The sequence below is a fragment of the Rosa rugosa genome, chromosome 1, assembly GCF_958449725.1.
Source record: "Rosa rugosa chromosome 1, drRosRugo1.1, whole genome shotgun sequence".
NCBI lineage: Eukaryota > Viridiplantae > Streptophyta > Magnoliopsida > Rosales > Rosaceae > Rosa > Rosa rugosa.
Genome location: NC_084820.1, coordinates 61720783 through 61741767, shown reverse-complemented (window position 1 = coordinate 61741767; position 20985 = coordinate 61720783). Strand labels below are relative to the sequence as shown.

General features: G+C 40.5%; 1 protein-coding gene and 1 long non-coding RNA gene across 2 annotated transcripts; one reads left to right on the top strand and one right to left on the bottom strand.

Annotated features, from left to right (window-relative positions):
- The first annotated feature begins 13607 nt into the window (after positions 1–13607).
- LOC133732303 (uncharacterized) lies at positions 13608–14561 on the top strand. Its single transcript, XM_062159832.1, has one exon. It carries the CDS (start codon positions 13608–13610, stop codon positions 14559–14561), a length of 954 nt encoding a protein of 317 aa, XP_062015816.1.
- A 5209-nt stretch (positions 14562–19770) lies between these two features.
- LOC133725924 (uncharacterized) lies at positions 19771–20985 on the bottom strand. The gene is made up of 3 exons (XR_009854593.1): positions 20751–20985; positions 20489–20647; positions 19771–20412 (listed from the first exon to the last, which is right to left on the bottom strand). It is a non-coding gene; the product is annotated as an uncharacterized LOC133725924 (long non-coding RNA).

Genomic DNA, 20985 nt, shown 5'->3' with positions numbered 1-20985 from the left:
CCAAGCCGAGCCCAAGCCAAACCCAAGCCGAGCCCAAGCCGAGCATATATAAGCCGAGCCCAAGCCAAACCCAAGCCGCGGTCCGTAAGCCACGTTAGCAGCCGGCCCCACTACCACGTCAGCACCGCCACGTCAGCACAGGGTCCCACATCCACGTCAGCAATGGACCCCACTGCCCCGTCAGCAGCGGACCCCAGCGCCACGTTAGCACTGGTCAACGCCGGTTGACCGTTTCCAGTCAACTTTTCTGACGACTTTTTCCGGCCAAATTTTCCGGCGACCTATTTCAAGGTATTTTTTACTAAACGTTCCCGTTTTTTTAGAGTTTTTAAATTCAATTTCTCTTCTTTTTCTCGGGGACTTACAAACTCCCTTCTTCTACCCCCCTTTCTTCATCATAGGGGAGACCTAATTAAGCCGAACTGTGGGGGTTCGTGCTCACTCCAAGCTTGGAGCTTGTTGAGATCTCCAAACTTAGAGTTTGTAGAGAATTTATGATCGACCACTTACGTCATTGTTTCGATCTAATCCAATACCTCTTGGAATTGAATTTCTTGGAAGCGATTATGCTCAGAAATTTTATATGTTTTCGTGGTAGCATTTTTACGCTCCGAAACTAACCCTAATTTCTTGTTCTATTTCAGGATGAGTAACCTGAACAAACTGGACTTTGCTCTATTGGGAACAACTGGCTCTGGATATCACAGGTGGGTTCGTGATGTCCGCCAGCATCTTAAGGTAGATGGAATTCTGGATACGATTCTCGAGCCTAGCCAAAACGTGCTAACTGTTGAGCAAGCTCAAGCTTTGGAAGCAAATAGAGCAGCCTTAGAGGCAAATAAGGCGAAAGCCATCATCCTAATGACTCGTCATATGGATGATTCGCTCCAGTACGAGTATATGAATGAAGAAGACCCCAGAAGGCTATGGGTCTCACTCGAATAAAGATTTGGCAACGTCCGTGACTCCCTGCTTCCTGACCTAGAACTGAGATGGCATAGCCTCTGCTTCTGTGATTTCAAGTCAGTTCTTGACTACAACTTGGAAGTATTTCGCATTAAATCCTTAATAGAATTATGTGGTGAAGAGATCACAGATGCGATGTTGATTGAGAAGACTCTCTCTGCCTTCCCCGTCTCTGCATTGATGGTTGCTAAGAACTATCGAATCGATGTTACTGCAGGACGGATCACAAGGTTTCATGAGCTTATTGGAGCTATGAATGTCGCTGAAAAGCATGACAACATCCTTATGAAGAACTATAATTCGAGATCCGTAGAAACAGAGCTTATTCCGGAATCCAATTATAGTCGTGCCCCTAAGAGAGGGCGCCAAGAGCGAAACCCTAATTAGGGATACTTTTGGACGTTCTGGTCCATAAAATCGCTCTACTTGGGAAGGTAACCGCCAAAATAGGCGAACACGGAACCGAAGAGGTCAACGTGGAAAGAGAGAAGGAGACAACGCCTATGGCCATGTTGGTGGCGCCACCAACACTAAGAGCCATCTAAATGACATTTTCAAAGCGCCTCAATCAATGGAGTCTGAGCAAAGAGATGTATGTTCTCGATGTGGAGTATCTGGTCATTGGGCACACATATGTGGAGCTTGTGAAGAAATTGTCACTGCCTACAAAGCATATTGTGAAGCAAGAGAAGCTCGCGATGTGGAACAAGAAGATCATGAAGATGATCTAGAGTGAAGGGTTGAAGACTACAAATCTGGCTGGAATCAATAGATCGCCAATTCTGTTTAAGTCTTTATTTTTCCAAGAGATGTAATAGGCAATTGCAATATATTTTTGTAGTAAATGCCAATGGTTTAGTTTTTCTTCAAAGTAGGCTCACCCAAAGTAAGTGTGATGTCTAGGAAGGTTCTCAGATTAGTGGTACTTAAGCGAGCCTTGCTCCACCGACATCTCTTTACTCACCTGGTCACATTTATTTTGGAATTACCGAAAGAAGTTAGACGACTACCATTGTTTTGCATTAGCTAGCATTTTGGATTAGATTTTCTTTGGTCAAAGAGAGAATGATGTAACTCCGTTGGCTCATGAATAAAATTTTGAGTTATTTTCATTATGATTCCATTTTGATTCTGAGCATATGACTTTGTGACTACGATGGCTGGGCCATTAGTATTAATTCAAGGACATGGAATAGCCCAAGTTCCCCTTGCCAAATGGCACATTGATTACTGTCACAGAAACCCTTTACGCTCCTAGGGCAAATCGCACCTATGAATAGCCAACGGATTCCATACGAAAGCGCATGTAGAGAACGGAAATGAGTTCCTTTGCAATACCTCTAATGATTGCGAACAAAGGCACATCTTAGAGAAGTTTATGTGTCTCTCTAGTGGACTCTATGTCACTATTCGAGCTATTAATCCAATAAAGTTATGAGAGAAGATCTCATGGATTTAGACACATATTGGCTTTGTCATGACAGGATAGATCATCCTAGTCATGATATGATGATCCGTCTACTAAAGACTTCACATGAACATCTTTTCTCTCGAGCGAAACAAAGCATGAATCAAAAGTTGATTCCTAGACTAAGTGTGATCGACGCTATTGCCTAGGGCACCGCCTTCGTCCACCACCAGCCTAGGGCTGGCGCAGTCCCTATCTATGAAGCCATGGATGGCGTCCATCATGGTGATGACGCCCCAGGTGATGTTGCAATCACCAACTTGCTTTAAATAGCGTTCCAGACGCTCAGGCCTAACCAAAATTCTCATTGGTTGCTTCTAAAGCCTCTCGCTCGTTTTACAAAGTCTGTTCCTTAGGGAAATTAGGACTGAGATCGTCCTATGCAAATGATATAAAAATACTCATTCTGTTCTTACATAGAATCCGTGGGGATTCTGTGGACTAGTTCAACCAACTTGCAGACGTTTAAATTTCTCATGTTGTTGGTTGACACGCAAACACTCTGGTCAAGTGTTGTGCCATTGTCCACTTGTAATGCGGCTTCTGATACACTCTTAGCACATATCATATGACAACGGGCTCACTCCCTGAATCATCCTATTCAGTCAATTGGATTTGACTATGCTGGAGAGTTTACATCGAAGACTTTCGATGGTTATTGCAATGGGACTGATGTTGGACATCATATTCCCATATATGTACACACCCAAATGGTCTCGCGAAAACTACTACGATGGTAGTCAGGATTTGGTAATGCGCACCAACCTCTTTATATGCAATATCGCATGCAGCTATGTTAATTCGTCTACGACCCATCGCCACTCAATCTACCTCTGCGTTACAGCTAGTGACTGGGTACAAGTATCGTACTTACGCATATTTGAGTGTGGCATTTATGTGCCAATTGCGCCGCCACAGCGCACTATGACAGGTCCTTACAGACGAATGGGCAAATACGTTGGATTTGAGACTCCGACAATCGTCCGCCACTTAATGTCCTTGCAAGGCGATCTCATTACCGCTAGATTTGCTGGTTGTCACTTTGATGAGACAGTTTTCCCGTCGTTAGGGGGAGATAAGAACACGGATATTCAGCAGGAACAACAGGAATTGTCTTGGTCTGTCCCCACTATGTCTCATCTCGATCCCCATTAAAGTGACGAGATCACACATCTGCTGCAAATATGCCTGCAAGGAAGGACGTCCCTACGAGAGGACGTAGCGCCACCCTACACGGAGGTAAGCATGGCGCCAACGCCAAAGAGAGTGGCACTCTGGCGTTATAGGCCATAACCCCAGCTAGGATGCGTGGGAGGTCCTTGGGTTCGAAGGATACTTTGGCACATTCCAATCCTTTGATCATCAACACAAAATCCGTCTCATGAGAATCTTCCGGGTTATGATTATCGTCGGGGGACGCCTCAACGTCAGAACCTATTCCTGAGAATATAGAGCTCTATGAAAATTACACTAGTGTACATGAGACGTGGGATAGAAACTCCATCATAATTGATGATGTAGTTGCGCATTTCGTTGTGCATGAGTTTGTTGAGTCCGATGATATCGAACCACGCTTCGTTGATGAATGAATGCCAACGTAGAGAGATTTGGCCTGAATGGAAAGATGTGATCAAGGTTAAGTTGGATTCTCTAACAAAGAGGAAGGTTTTCGAGCCAGTGATGCCAACACCTCCTAACATAAAACCTATTGACTAATGGGTCTTCGTTAGAATGCGTGATGAGAAAAAGAGATGGCAATCTCGCCTTATGGCACAAGGCTTCTCACAAAACGCCCTGGAATCGACTACGATGAGACACATTCTCTCGTAATGGATGTCATTGCACTCCACTACCTTGTCAGTTTGGTAGTTTCTGAATAACTGATTATGCAGCTTACAAATGTGGTCACTAAGTATCTCTATGGGGATCTAGATACAGAATATACATGAAGGTTCATTGTGAACTTCATTTACCTATGTCAAGTGGCTCTAAACCACGGAGCGCATTTGCAATAAGGTTGGAACGCTCACTAAAGTGATTACTTGATTAAGAAGGGATATGCCGCGTGTTTCAATAACAAGTTTCGGATTCTATCGCGGTTCTTGTTGGACATGATCTTCATTGGAAGCCCTTAAACAGTTAAGAGAAACCGCTGAACACTTGAAATCTGAGTTTGAGATGAAGGATTTTGGGAGAACACGATTATGTCTCGGTTTGGAACTAGAGTATCGTGTTGATAGATGCTTAGGCATTTTGACAATGTCAAACCTTCAGGCACCTCCATGATCGTCCGTAGTCTTGATCCTGAAAAGGATCCTCTTCGTCCGAAGGATGATGGCGAAGATGTGCTAGAGGCGGAAGTGCCCTACATAAGTACAATAGGCGCATTATTGTACTTAGCTAAATGCACAAGACCGGACATCTCGTTTGCAATGAACTTGTTAGCTAGATATAGCTTTGCGCTAACGCGATGCCATTGAATTGGTGTAAAAGATATCTTTCAGTACTTGAGATGTACGATTGATATGGGCTTGTTCTATCCCTACAGAGAGATGATGAATTCGGACCCATCACACACCAGGAACGCCTCAAACACTAGCCTGCGTCCTCTATCCCCATCTCAAAACGACATGTGTTTTGGAAGGTTTTACTGATATTGGGTATCTCTATGACCCATACAAAGGTCATTCCCAAACTGGTTAAGTGTTCACCATGGGTAAAAGAACATGATATCTTGGAGCTCTACAGAACAGACCCTAGTTGCTATATCTTTGAACAATGCAGAGATTATTGCTCCTCACGAAGTGATTCGTGAATGTATATGGATTGGATCCATAGTTATGCATGTTCGAACAATTGTGGTTTGAAGTCTACCAGAGATGAGCCTACAAGTATTTAGGATAATGCTGCTTGTTTTGAACAAATGAAGCAAGGCTACATCAAAAGCGACAACACCAAGGATAATCAGCAACAACAAACTCTCCTCAAGATCAAAGTGAACTAGGTTCGATCTGAGGACAGTATGGCAGACTTACTCACTAAGTCATTGCCTAAATTCTACTTTCGAGAAACATGTTGGTAGCATCGTTTGCGGAAGTTATCCGAACTCCAATGACCGTAGTCGTCAGGGGGAGATGCAGACATCAGGGGGAGGTGTCTACATGTATGGTCTCGAAACGTGAAGGGTGTGTTGTGCTCTTTTTCCCCTTCGACCAAGGTTATTTTTGTCCCACTGGGATTTTGTTACTCGACAATGTTTTTAATGAGGCAACGAGAGGAACACCACGTTTGGGCGACACAAGGGGGAGTGTTCAAGTAAATCCAGAATATGTGTCTGGCCCAAACTCTAGGTTACTTGACCTAGTGGTAATAGGATTAGAATTAGAGATAATATCAGAGAATCTTGGAGATATCCAATCAATTGTAATATTACGTTCCTTGTAAAACTCTGATTCTATGCCTTGTAATCTTCTATATAAAGAGGCCCCTATTATCAATGAAAGTACGACTCAATTATCTCCCAATTTCAGTTTTCCTTAAACAGATCTTAAATATTTGAATATTTAAAATAAAAGATATATAAAAAAAGAAAAAAGAAAAAAAAAATGTCGAGATTTTTGAGTCCCTTCAATTAGAACACATTTTTCAAAATCATGTATTATGACAATTAATAAGATAATGGTAGTGGACAATTTGAACAAAAAGTGGTATTTCACATAATTTGACACGTTTAGACATGTCGTGGGAGCACTGTTGCATGCAACATTGTAGACTACAGTTTTTGCTTGACATCCTCATGTGTCATAAGCTCGCTATATGAAGAGCATAATTTATGCAATATGTCTAAACTTGCGGAATAGCGAAATCTCAAACTAATTTCTTTTTACGATTTTTTTGGTTTCAGAATTGAAAAAATCATAAATAACAACCGGGTCGAGATTTTGCATTCTGTCAAATGGAGTGTGACATAAGAATTATGCTCCACTAAGGAACAAGAAAATTTTTTGAAAAAATGGAGTTAACATGGTTGGCACCTCTCATATGGATGCCAATGGCCTAACAAAACATATATGTCAAATCTTTCAAAGTCTTCCTTTGCCAAGAGGCATCATTGGTGAATTTTTAGAAGTTGCTCCAAGTGACAGAACTTAATAATCTGGACCTAATTTTTCAATATAAAAAAAAATCCGGTCAAGCATATTTAAGGCTGTCAATGGGTCATGTCGGATCAAAATATTTGCCGTGTGACAAAAGATAACCTCAAACTCAACTCATTTAATAATCGTGTTGAAAATTTAAACCCAAACTCAACCTATTTATTAAAAGGGTTGCCCATTTCCAATAACCCGCTTAACCCATTTAATAATAGGTTGTGTCGTGTTGAACAAAATGACCTATTTATGGATTGATTCAAAAAATGGTGGTTCTAGTTGGACCTCTAAATTTGCTATTTGGACCTCCCATGCTTAGTATACCTCTAATTTACTTTTTAGAATACTTGAAAAGCTAAGTAGACCTCCTTATTTTTACCAAAACGCCATTGAACATGAGATACAATAATCTGTTACTCTACTTTTTATCTCTATCTTCAACCATGAGAAGAAGAATGAATCAAAATTACATGATATTGCTCTCTTATGAGTAGGTCTGTCCACCAAAATTAATCAGAGAGTTGGTTCTCGATCTTGATATGTTGTTGGAATCCCTTTGAATTTGCTAAAAGAAGGATTTCAAGGGTTTTTGGTCGGAAGATCGAGTAATAACTATATCATAATATTCAATTAATTTAGTTTAAGAAAATTCCAAATCCGATTGTTTTGAATGTACTTTTGTATTAAATGATGGGCCATGTATAGAAATGATTATTTTTACTTAATTATTTTAGGTAAATTATAAAACTATATAGGCAATATAAGGAAATTTCGGGAAAAAAAAATAATTTAATTGAATGTTATATTTGGTTGGAGGAGGTAAGAAGAGTATTCATTTATTTATTTTTCTATTTTTCTCTCTTTGTCCTTATTTGTATTTTCATGTAACTTGACAAAATCTATTAATAATTGAATTTGGAGATCCAACTAGAACCACCCTAGCTGGTTCTAATTAGACCTCCAAATTTGCTATTTGGACCTCCCATACTTAGTACACCTCTAATTTACTTTTTATAATACTTGAAAAGCTAAGTAGACCTCCTTATTTTTACCAAAACACCCTTGAACATGAGATACCACAATTTGTCACTCTACTCTTTATCTCTATCTTTAACCCTGAGAAAAATAATGAATCAAAATCACATGATATTGCTCTTTTATGAGTAGGTCTCTCCTCCACCAAAATTAATTAGAGATTCTCGATCCTGATATGTTGCTAGAGTCCTTTTGAATTTGCTAAAAGAAGGATTTCAAGGGTTTTGGGTTGGAAGATCGAGTAATAACGTACTATATCATAATATTCAATTAATTTAGTTTAAGGAAATTCCAAATCAGGTTGTTTTGAATTTATTTTTATATTAAATGATGGGCCATGTATAGAAATTATTATTTTTACTTAATTGTTTTAGGTAAATTATAAAACTATATGGCAATATAAGGAAATTCCGGAAGAAATAAAAAACCAATTTAATTGAATGTTATATTTACTTTTTTAGGGAGGTAAGAAGAGTATTTTATTTTATTTTTAGGGTAATGATGGAAAATGGCACTTTAGAGAGTGAAATGATAATAAGGTCACCTAGTTTCCCACTTGATAAAAAGATCCATTGTGAATTGTTATTAATATTAGTTTAGTCCTTATGAATAATGAGGTCATGTTAAAAAAGGTCAGTTTTTAATTTTTATCATTCCGATTCTGCCCCTAAGTTAATAAACCTTTATAACCTTCCATTTCAAAATCTGGGAGCTCAAATTTTCTCTCTCCTTTGATCAAAAAGCTTCCGATTCGATTTGATCGGAGATCTCTTTCCGAGATTCTTTCTTCGTCGCCCTCTCCGTCGGAAGCTTCCAATTTCGATTTGCACCTCTGCAACGATCTGAAATCTCAGTTTTGATTGGTTTTGGAGCTTCCGCATCTCTTTTCTCTTTTTCTGGATCTCTGGCTTCGTCGGTGTTCGTCTTGATCACGTTATTGTGTTCTTCTTCTTCGTCGACTCAGTGCTTAGTTACAGTTTCTCTATTTCTTCCTCTCTCTGGTTTTCTTTGATTTGATCGGTAAGCCTTCTCTATGTGAATTTGTTCGTTTTGGATTTTGCAGTGTATTTTTGTTGTTTGTGTTAAATTGTTGACTTGTTCGTTTTGGATTACTGTGTTCTTCTCCTTCGTCGACTCAGTGCTATGTTGAATTGTTGATGATGTTTTGTGCTATTGCGGTACTATATTTGTTCTATACTGTGATTTTTTTATCAGTGACATGGCCAGTTATATTTTTAATACTGCTGTTTTGTTCAGGAATTATCATTTATTTTGCGAGTATGATGTTGTTCTTCTGTTCAGCCATTAATAGTGACTTTGGCAGTGATCTGTTTGTGTTATTCTGTTGATTCCTTAGTAGTGACATGGCCAGTTACATTTATAATATTGTTCTTCTGTTCAGGCATTAACAGTTACTTTGGCAGTGACTTGTTTGTGTTGATTCTGTTGATTTCCTTAGTAGTGACATGGATAGTGATTTTTTTAATTCTTGTGCAGTTGTTATGGATACTAGCTATGTTGTCAAGTTTATTTATTCTGGTGAAGCAGCAACAGTTCCATTGTTGCATAATTGGTCGTTTGTTGACCTATGCAATTCCATACGCTCTTGTTTTCCGGATTTGATTCAAGGCAATTTCATGTTGAGGTACATTATTCCTCCGGATTCTACTTCATGTTTTCTAGAGAGTGAAGTTGATATGAGAATGATTTTTAGGAATTTGGTTCGTTACAATTCTGATTTTGTTGAAGTGTTTGTGACTGATTTGCCTTCTATTAGTGAAAGCGTGGTGAGTAATACAGTGTGTGAGGATTCTAGTACCATGCTTGAGGAGAATGATTATTTGGGGTGTTATAGGGCAGAGGCACCGAAGAGTTATATGACGAAAGGTTGGGAGAGTTATATTCATTCTGAAGGCCAAAAGTTTGCGGGTGGGGTTGTTGAGTTTAGGGATAAGCTGCGTAAGTATGCCATAGAAATTGGCTTTTCATATGAGTTTGTTAGAAATGACAAGGTTCGTGTTATTGCTCAGTGTTCTAAGAAACATTCTCAGGGTTGCAATTGGCTTGTGAAGGCTCATTTATGCAGGGCTAATGGTTTCTTTATGATTAAAAGGTTGGTTAATGTTCACACTTGTCATGGTGTGATTCGTTTGCAGAAGAGTAAGATGATGGGATCCAAGGTTGTCAAGTCTATTGTGCCTGATAAGATTCGTGCCAATCCAAACAAAAAGCCAATTGATATAGCTGATGAGATCAAGAGTGATTATGGTTTGGATGTTCCTTATCGTACAGTTTGGTATGGTACGGAGTTGGCAAAACACTACACCAATTTTTCAATCAGACAACACATATCAGACGACAGCAAACATTTTAACTGTCGTCTGAAATAATCAGACAACAGCAAAAAAATATATGTCGTCTGAATTTTCGAATCCAACGACAGTCATTACTTGGCTCTTGTGCAATTACTTTTCAGACAATGGTTGATATAATAGATGTTGTCTGAATGGATCAATTCAGACAACAGTTATTATTTCAATGTTGTCCAAGGTTTATTCAGACAATGGTTGATTTTTGATGTTGTCTGAATGGATCAATTCAGACAACAGTTATTATTTCAATGTTGTCCAAGGTTTATTCAGACAATGGTTGATTTTTGATGTTGTCTGAATGGATCAATTCAGACAACAGTTATTATTTCAATGTTGTCCAAGGTTTATTCAGACAATGGTTGATTTTTGATGTTGTCTAATTGTTCAATCACACAACTGTTATTCATTGTCTGTTGTGCAATAACTTTTAAGTCAATACTTGCTAAAAGATATTGTCTGATTTGGTTTCACACAACTGTTTTTATTCATCTGTTGTCACATTATCTTCAGACAATGCACCCTAAATGCTGTTGTCTGAAGTTAGATTCCCCTAGGCCCCATCATATGGCCCTTGGGCCCTAAGCCCGCCCGGCCCGGCCCTTCCATTAGGGCGGGCCGGCCCGACCCTTTTTTATTTAGGGTAGGGTATGGGTCACACAAATAAAGCCCGGCCCTACCCTACGGCCCGGCCCGGCCCTTAAAGCCCGGCCCTAACCCGGCCCTAAAATTTATATTTTATTTTTGTTATTTTCTATTACTTGTGTTATATGTATAAAACTATGGAAGTGTAGAAAATTATTTCAATCTACCATATTAGGAAATGAGTCTTTTAAATTGAGTCATATTTTGAGAAGAAAAAAATAATTTTTTTTTTAAGAATTAACCGTTAATTCGGCAAAAACGCCGCCGTTTTAATATAATCTTATGGGTATTTTAATATTTACCAGTAATTACTGTTAACTAATTAACTGTAATAATTACAAAGCTATTATTTCAAATTGGACAATATATTCATGTAATACCAATTTTGAAATAAATCAAGTAATCAACATAACTAAAAATAATCAATTGGTCGAGTTGAAACCTTTTTACCAATGTAATGTTAACTTCTTAATGAGCAAAATGGGGGACGAAATGGAATTTTTTAAAATGAACCGCTGGATGTTGTTTTCATATGAATATAAGTTAGTGGTATAAATTTCAGCAATTTCCGCATTCGGTTGGAGGTCGATCTACCCGGTCAACTCAATGCCCTAAATAGAACATAAAACAAATATGCTCTTAACCGGTCCTTGGCAATTCACTTTTTTCGATCTTTCAGCTCCCACACTCTCATGGGTAGGGGGTCTACTTACGGATGTCAAAATTCCGCAACGTTTGTCCGCGCATGGTGCCGCTCCCCTTAGGGAAGTTTGCTTGTGTAAAGCGTTGACCGCTCCGTTAGGTGCCTTATTCACGGCGGATCGGCCTAATTTCTTTACACAATACCTATCACTATTGTATAAACATATAAGAATCTTCCGATTGATCGATTTTCATTTCAAAATTTTTGGATCGCACATAATCCTTATATGTCTTGTAATGTAGTATAACTAGTTTATTAGGCTTGTTACCCTCCATGAGCAAAATGGGGGACGAAATGGAATTTTTTAAAATGAACCGCTGGATGTTGTTTGCATATGAATATATGTTAGTGGTAGAAATTTCAACAATTTCCGCATTCGGTTGGACCTCGATCTACCCGGTCAACTCAATACCCTAAATAGAACATAAAACAAATATGCTCTTAACCGGTCCTTGGCAATTCACTTTTTTCGATCTTTCAGCTCCCACACTCTCATGGGTAGGGGGTCTACTTACGGATGTCAAAATTCCGCAACGTTTGTCCGCGCATGGTGCCGCTCCCCTTAGGGAAGTTTGCTTGTGCAAAGCGTTGACCGCTCCGTTAGGTGCCTTATTCACGGCGGATCGGCCTAATTTCTTTACACAATACCTATCACTATTGCAATGTGGACGAGTTTATGTTTTCCGGCTTTATGCAGTTATAGCCACTTAGGCAATGTTAATTCTTATGTAAATGTTGGGATGAATATTGTTGATGAATGAAATGGCTTTTGGAATCAAGGATGTGTTCAATTGTACAGAATGTATGTCTTCTCTTATATCTCAGACAATTCAAAACCAACAACAAACCATTGTCTAACAAATGAACATGATGAAAAAAGAAAGAAAAATCTGTTGTCTGAATCGTCTATCTACAATAGTTATTAAACATATTCAGTTGTCTAACAAGATATAACACAAAAAAATAATAATATGTTCTGTTGTTTGATGAAAACGAAGACCACAGAGAATTGAAAAGCTACAATTGTATGAATTGATCAACTAGTACAGCATCTTGGGAGGCCATATGGTTGAAAAGAGACTTTAAGGATCCATGAAGCAAGAAAGCTGTAGTTCAACAAAATCTCAGACAACAGTTTATTTTAGGATGCAATAGTATGAAGCAATGATACACAATGGCTTTAATAGTTTTGCTCCTGTCTTGTTCAAAGTCAGTCAATAGTATTCAATTACTTTGCAGATGTACAAGCTTCCTTCAGACAACAGTTTTTTTACAAATCAATGTTCTCTAAATTTTGATTACACGTCCATATTCTTCTAGGGTCTGTCAACTGAAATTACTTTGCACAACAGTTAAGTTGCCAATTGTTGTTGCTCTTCGTGGTATTCAGACAACAGACAATATAGTAGTCGCTGTTGTAGTAAACTTTATCAGACGACAGTTTTTTGGTATTATTGCTGTTGTTCTTCGTGGTATTCAGACAACAGACAATATGATAGTCGCTGTTGTAGTAAACTTTATCAGACGACAGTTTTTTGGTATTGTCTGATTATGTATCAGACGGCATTGAGATAGACAACAGCAAACTCTATAATCAGACGACAGTGAAAAACTGTCGTCTGATTGAAAAATTGGTGTAGTGAAAACAGCCCTCCATGGTGATGAAGCTGAGTCTTATGCTCAGCTACTTTGGTTCAGTGAGTCTGTTATGAAGTCAAACCCCGACTCAAGGATAGTGGTTGAGTTTCATCGAGAAACACACAGGTTTCAGCGTATGTTTGTGACCTATGGTGCATGGATGAAGGGTTTTCAATCTTGTAGATCTATTCTTTTCATTGATGCTACATTCATTACCAACAAGTACAAGGGGCAGATTATTGCTGCATCGGCAAATGATGCCCAGCAAGGTTGAATCTCCTTCATTATTTCTAGTTTTTTATTTTTCTTGTTTTCTATTTCCTGCCATGTTCTGTTTTTTTGTAATGTAAGTGACATGGTTAGTTACATAGCTACTGACATGGTCAATTACATGTCCAATGACTTAAATGTTCTGTGATTTGAATGACATGTCTCTGGCCATGTCACTGTCAAGTAATATGTAGTTATGTCAGCGACATGGTCAGTGACATTAACAGTTACATGACAGTGACATCATTTTGTTTTTCTGTTCAGGCTTGTATCCAGTTGCTTATGCTATTGTGGATTCTGAAAATGAGAGTAATTGGAGATTTTTTCTTGAGGTTTTGGCTGAAGAGTTTGCAAAACACCCTATGAGGAGGGTGACGTTCATTTCTGATCGTCATGTTGGGCTTGTTAGTGCTTTCCCTAGGGTGTTTCCCAATAATCCACATGGGTTTTGTTTTAGACATCTGATGGCTAACCTTTCTGACAAATTTCCAGCTGGTTCTTACCTTAAGGATCGGATTCCTCACTTGTTTATGTGTTGTGCTTATTCTCGCACACCGAAGATGTATGAGTTCAACATGAAAATCTTGAGGAGTGAAGGCGGCGACATAGTTGCTCAATTTCTGGAGGATCTCCCCAAGGAGAACTGGTGTATGGCTTACTTTAACGGCGAAAGATTTGGTGAAATGACAAATAACTTGGCTGAGTCTTTCAATAATTGGGTGTTGCCTTTGAAGAGTCTTCCTATTCTTGATATTAATGATGGGATTAGAGTGAAGTCCATGGCTTCAATTGCTGCTCGGAAGCAGGATACTCAGGAATGGTTGTCTGAGTTGTGCCCGGCGATTGAAAAGAAGCTGAAGGAGAATTTGGAAGTCGGAAGGCATTGGAGAGTGAGCAGGTCTGATACCTATGTGTATGAAGTTCACTGCCAGAAGTACAATAGCATGGTAAATTTGGAAACTCGCTTTTGTTCGTGTGGAGAATGGCAGCTGTATGGCTTCCCATGTTCCCATGCCCTTGTAGTGATCCAACAACATGGTTCTTCCCTGTATTTGTATGTTAGTGAGCTGTACAAGGTGGAGAAATATCGAGAAACTTATTCTTTCCCAATTAATCCTCTTCCCTCTATTTCGAAGCAAGTGCATGATTTTGGTAGAGATGCGGTGATATTGCAGCCGCCTTTGACTAGAAGACCACCGGGAAGGCCTAGAAAGAAGAGGTTCAGAAAAAGGAGCGAGAAAACCAGGGTGATCAAGTGTGGTAGGTGCGGAAAATGTGATGGTCACAACAGAAAGAGTTGTACAGCTCCGATATAGGTTTAATTCTGCCTACATGCCTTTAACAGTGACATGGCAAGTGACATAGCAAGTGACTCCAATACAGTTTGAAATTTTGTTTTGATTTTTCATTTTTTTCAATAAATGATAAGAAGTGCTTGTAAGGTGCTTACTCATTGTAATTTTTTTTTTGATTATGAGACAGTGTATATGCTTTCTTCTTTTATAAATCCTTCAGTATTCTTAATTTGTGTCTACATGTTTTTAATAGTTACTTGTACAGTGACATAACCATTTTTTTTTAGATTTACATTGACTTGTCCATTGACATTAGTTTTTAGTTATCTTGGCAGTGACTTGTTCAATGACTTGTAGTTAGATCACTGCATATAGATTTGGTCATTGGCAGCAGAACGCTGCCGTTGCGGTGCAGCGGCACGCTGCAAATGTTAATGAAAAATAAAAAAATTAGCTGTAAAAACTTTGTTTGGTTGTTGCGGTGCAGCGACACGCTACAAATATTAATGAAAATTAAAAAATGAAGAAGCTACAACAACTTTTGTTTGTTAATGGGCAGCGGAACGCTGCCGTTGCGGTGCAGCGGCACGCTGCAAACTGAAATAGAAATATCATTTTGACTGTGAACCCGGCCATATGAGTCCCGCCATGGTGGGTTGTGAACCCGGCCCATGGCATAGTACCTGGGAGTACCGATGGGGCCCAGCCAATAGTGCCAAACCTAGTTAAGACTTCCCTAGTATGTACAAGTCCCCCAAGTTCCCGTTCAAGATGTTTCTTGGGTGGGGACTTATTATTTTGTCACAAGGTTTGGCACTAGTGTGCCTGTAGGGAGTCCCCCAAGTTCCAGTGCAAGAGATGTCTTGAGCGGGTTACGCTGTAGGTAGCTAATCTACAGTGCTCCCAATTTAACCTATAAAGGTTAAAGGAAAATCTCTAGGTACCTCTGGAGGACTTGAGCCTCTGATACCCGATGGGATAGGATGAGGACTTGAGCCTCTGATACCTGATGGGATAGGATGAGGACTTGATCCTCTGATACCCGATGAGGTATAATGAGGACTTGAGCCTCTGATACCCGATGGGATAGGATGATGACTTGATCCTCCGGTACTCGGAAGGGTAGCATGAGGACTTGAGCCTCTGATACCCGATGGGGTAGAATGAGGACTTGAGCCTCCGGTACCCGGAAGGGTAGAATGAGGACTTGAGCCTCCTGTACCCGGAAGGGTAGAATGAGGACTTGAGCCTCTGATACCCGATGGGGTAGAAAGATGACTTGAGCCTCCGGTACCCGGAAGGGTAGAATGAGGACTTGAGCCTCTGATACCCGATGGGGTAGAAAGAGGACCTGAGCCTCCGGTACCCGGAAGGGTAGAATGAGGACTTGAGCCTCCGATACCCGGAAGGGTAGAATGAGGACTTGATCCTCCGGTACCCGGAAGGGTAGCATGAGGACTTGAGCCTCCGATACCCGATGGGGTAGAAAGATGACCTGAGCCTCCGGTACCCGGAAGGGTAGAATGAGGATCTGAGCCTCCGGTACCCGAAAGGGTAGAATGAGGACTTGAGCCTCCGATACCCGGAAGGGTAGAATGAGGACCTGAGCCTCTGATACCCGATGGGGTAGAATGAGGACTTGAGCCTCCGATACCCGATGGGGTAGAAAGAGGACTTGAGCCTCCGATACCCGATGGGGTAGAAAGAGGACCTGAGCCTCCGGTACCCGGAAGGGTAGAATGAGGACTTGAACCTCCTGTACCCGGAAGGGTAGAATGAGGACTTGAGCCTCTGATACCCGATGGGATTGGTGGTGCATGCCAGCCACGTGGGGTGGAGTGGGTTGTGCAATAAATGCCCGTGCCCTCATCTGCCAGTCTCGAGGCATGGGGAGATGCGTGGGACACGTGTAGTGATCCTACGGTTGAAGGCTTTCGTCTTCAACGGCTGTGATGCTTTGAAGATTGAATTTAAGAGGGAAACAGACTGTTTCCCTTCACTTTCGCGAAAACCCTCAGAGATCAAAGAGAGAGAGAAAGAGAGAGACTGTGGATTTTGCAGCAGCAATGCGAGGAAGAGGGAGCCAGGGAGGAAGTGGTGTTCTTGCCTCTTAGTCGATCGATTGCCTGCTTAAGAAAAGGTCAGAACTCTCTCATTCTATTTTGAGCGATTTTTGTTTTTCTTCTTCCTCTGGTTCTGCCATTGATGTGTTCTGTTGCGGATTTGTGTGTAATGAAGAGGGAATGGGAATAATGCTAGTGTAGTTTGCGTATAGGTAGCGTCTGGAGACAACATTGGGTTTCTCCTAGGATTTCGAGTATGATGGGTTTTGTGGGTTTTGCTTGAATTTCTGGGTTTTGCTTGGATTTCTGGGTTTTGCTTTGAATTTCTGGGTTTTGCTTGAAATGGGGAGTGATCCGCGCTTCAACATGGTCTTAGATCTGGTTAGGCTAACCCTTGTGTTTCTGATTCCAGATATAGCGAATTTTGAGGTCCCGGTTGTCATAGTTCTAGGATGGAATCAGAAACCAAGGCCGGGGATGCGGGATCGTCGTATCAGTCTTCTGCAAGGCAAGCGGAAGCGGATATCGACCGGTACCTGGCCCGAAGTAGAACCGGGAAGGAATTAGCGGAGAATACCGGATCCTCGACTGGGGTGTTCTCGAAGAGTAGTGGGGAGACCGACGAAGGTGAGCGCGAGGATGGATCTGCGGAGGCACCGGTAGTCACGGTGGCAATTCTCGAGGGCATCCCGAAACCTAGGTACACATTAGTGGACGGGACCGTATGCGACGAACCCGGGAGAAGTATGACAATGAAGGAGATCATCGCCATAATTTGCAATTAGGTTGAAATGCTCACTTTACGGATTGAAACAATCCGGGCAGATGTGGTATACCCGTTTAAGTGACTACTTGATTGAGAAGGGATATAAGAACGATGAATTGTGCCCCTGCGTATTCATAAAGAAACCAAGTTCCGGATTTGAAATTGTAGCTGTATATGTCGATGATATGAACATAATAGGTACACTTGATGAAATAAGAGAAACCGTGAGCTACTTGAAATTCGAATTTGAGATGAAGGATCTTGGGAAAACTCGATTAGGAACATAATCCAACTACGAGCATAACCCATGAACCTCAAGAATATCCGAGATCTTAAACTTTCATCCGCCTCAATATGCTTCATGATTGACACTTAAGCAATAAGTCTTCCAAATCAGACGCCCTGAACACGTACAGATTCCTAGCCTAAAGCATGATGAAACCATGCCTAAAGGATTTGGGACCGAGCCAATCTCTTGTTGGATCCCAACCTTTGAATGGAGACATCACGATCATTAGACTCCATGAATTGAAGCAAAGTAACCCTAGGGTGGGTTGCCGGATACACTAAAGTTCATTTTTTGCGTCCATTTTGTATATATTTCAATGCTTTATATATGCTTGAAATATAGTATAAATATAAGATACATGTTTGTTGAAATTGTGACTCTAAAAATCACTCAGGGGGGACAAGAGAAAGCTTATTTAATGAAGTTGAGATTTCACAATGTAAGTTAACATTAAGCAAAAATAAAATACTAACAAAAGATGATCATATGACACAAAGAGAAGTCAATTATCGGTTATCGAGTAGAATTTATAGATCATCCATGCATAATATTGATATCTCAAAATGTGAATTCCTTATGTCGGTGAACTATGAACTATCAGTTATTAAACGCTGTGCAGGTTACAAGTTCAAAATTCACCAACACCACGGATGAAATGGGGAAACAAATTATCGTTTAATAATGGGTTAATTCTTGTTTACCCAGAAATCACATGTATTGTGCCCACTTGCACCAACAAGTTTGTATTGTGCCCATTTACACAAATCTTAGGGGAAAAGACCTATATGTCCTATGCTAACTTTTGCGTTTAACCTTTACTTTTTCCTAAAAAAACATGTGCACACTTTTGAGAAAAACAAAACTAGCCTTCAACATGCCCAAGTTTTTCACCTAACGGCTCCCTGCCTAACGGTTACTTTAACAGGTGGAATCACTGCTGCTTGTTTCTATCTTAAGCTGAGTCAAATTTTCTTAAAAAAAGGAAGGTCTAAGCCTAAAAATAGTACATGAATGTAACGCCCCAAACTGCACCTCACCAGCTTAAGCACGTCACAGTGCCGCGAATCTCTAAAACATAAACCGAACGCTCGATTTACATTCTAAAGATCGCTAGGCATTTTATTTGAAAAACTTTTTGTAGAAACACAGCGGAAGCTACAAATACTTTTGAGGTGAAAAACTTGAATTTGTTAAAACCTATCTCAACCGTCCAGAACTTGGATAAAAGCTAGCATGAGGTACGAATTCCTATGAAAAGTATTCAACTCATTTTGACACGAGACTAGATTTTAACAAGTCCTGAACACGAAGATTGCAAAGTAGAATTCAGATTGGAAACCATACAAAGATTTACCGAATTTGTTCTGCACACCCAGCTCCGTCCGCTACTGTCCCGTCACCAGTGCACAGTACCTGCATCCATACTGTTGTAGGGGTGAGCTTTCGTCCTCGCTGCTCAACAGGAACTCTAACTCGACTAGGTTTGAAAATCAATACACCAGTATTGGGAGCGCTCCAGTATGAAACATACTTAAACCAAACATTTAAAAGAACGACAAATTTTATAAGAATGCTTTTTAACTCGAAAATCGATGCATGATACAAAATTGAATACGCGCGCTGAATCTTACCAGATGGCCGGTCCCATAGACCCACTACACGACCTTACCTCAATTTACTTCATCACCAGGTAAGCGTAGCGAGAGCGTCCGCTACCTAGCTACGCACACGTACCGAGCCCGTCATTACGATCGGAATAGCCGGACGACCGGCGTAACTAACCCTCCGGAGGTTTTGGGGATTGAACCCAAGGAAGTCAGAGTCACCCTTCGCTCTCAAGCCATCACACATTTTCTCACGATTTGGTTAGTATGCGTTGCATTTGAACTTAACCAAACCGTACCACCTAACATGCATCATTTGATAACAATATATAAGAAAATCACTAACCGAGGAGAGTCCTGAATCCCTACCTGGATTCCGATGCTTTCTCTCACGTACTCCGAGAGTTGCGAACCTTCTGTTCCTCGGGTAACTGGAGTTCTAGATTCCGACATTTCAACCGTTAATTATCTATTGAACAATTATATGAAAAATCTTGAGGATTAATAAATCGTCCAAACCAACTTTTCCTGAATTGACAGGAGTTGACCAAGGTTTGACCGACCTTTCCTGGTTTGACCAGGATTGACAAACTTTGACCATTGTTTGACCAATCGTTATTGGTTCGATAATTAACTTAAATCATCGAACATTCACTTGAAATTACAGTACCGATCAACCATATATTAATTTATTTCACTTTCTATCCATTTAACATATGCACAAGCATAGAACATGTTTCCAATTTCAAATCGTTCGACACTCAACCTTATTTCTATTTCAAGTCTCATCGTATAGCAATTCCGATTGAATTACTATGGACACCCATACTTTTCCAACATAATTGATTAATTTCGACTCAAAATAGGTGTGCCCAAAAATTCTAAGGACACCCACCCAATTTTAATCTCAAATATGGATTACTCAAAATACTAAGGACACCCAAGGTCCTTACTTAACTATTTCTCAAATCCTCATAACCAATTCAAAACTGAAGACTCCAACAATTCGACAAAACACCAGAAATCAATTACAAGGCAATTTCCAGAGTTTCTTCAACAATCTCAACTCACCCTGTGGTCAAATTAAATTAGAATCTGTACTCTTACGGAGAAACAACAAGTCCGAGCCGATCCACCCAATTCTCAAATTCTGTAATCACACAACTGAGCCTCAGTCCATAGTCTAGTACTAAAATCATTCAAAGGACAAACCAGAAAAGTCAAACCTCGGTGGAGGCTGATTGCACCCAAACACAGCTTCTCCAAAATCTTGATCGAACTCGCAGATTAGGTACACCAGCACGTAAGGTACGAATAATGGACCATCTATCACATGCCACTTAAGCTAGCAGCGCTGGAGAAGTTGCCGAACTCGAAGAACACGGCTACCCGAGACCAAACCCAGCAACGAATTTGTCAAAACGTGATTAAACCGAAAATCTAATTACACAGGATTGTTAAGCACGACGAGCAGGTGAGGTTTCATACCACAAGTAGCTCAGATGGTGGCCGGAGATGCCGGGAATTGTAGAACTCGCCGAGACAGTTCGGGGCTTCGGGTCTTCGACTCTCCGTTCACAGTCGCTGCATGTATAATCTGAGACCATAGGGATGTAGGCGACACCAAGGCGAAGCTTTTGACGGTGGTCCGCCGCGGAGTGGTGGCTGGAGGAGCGATTTCCGGTCGGACCCAGTCTCGGTTGGTGTTCAGGGTCGGAGAACT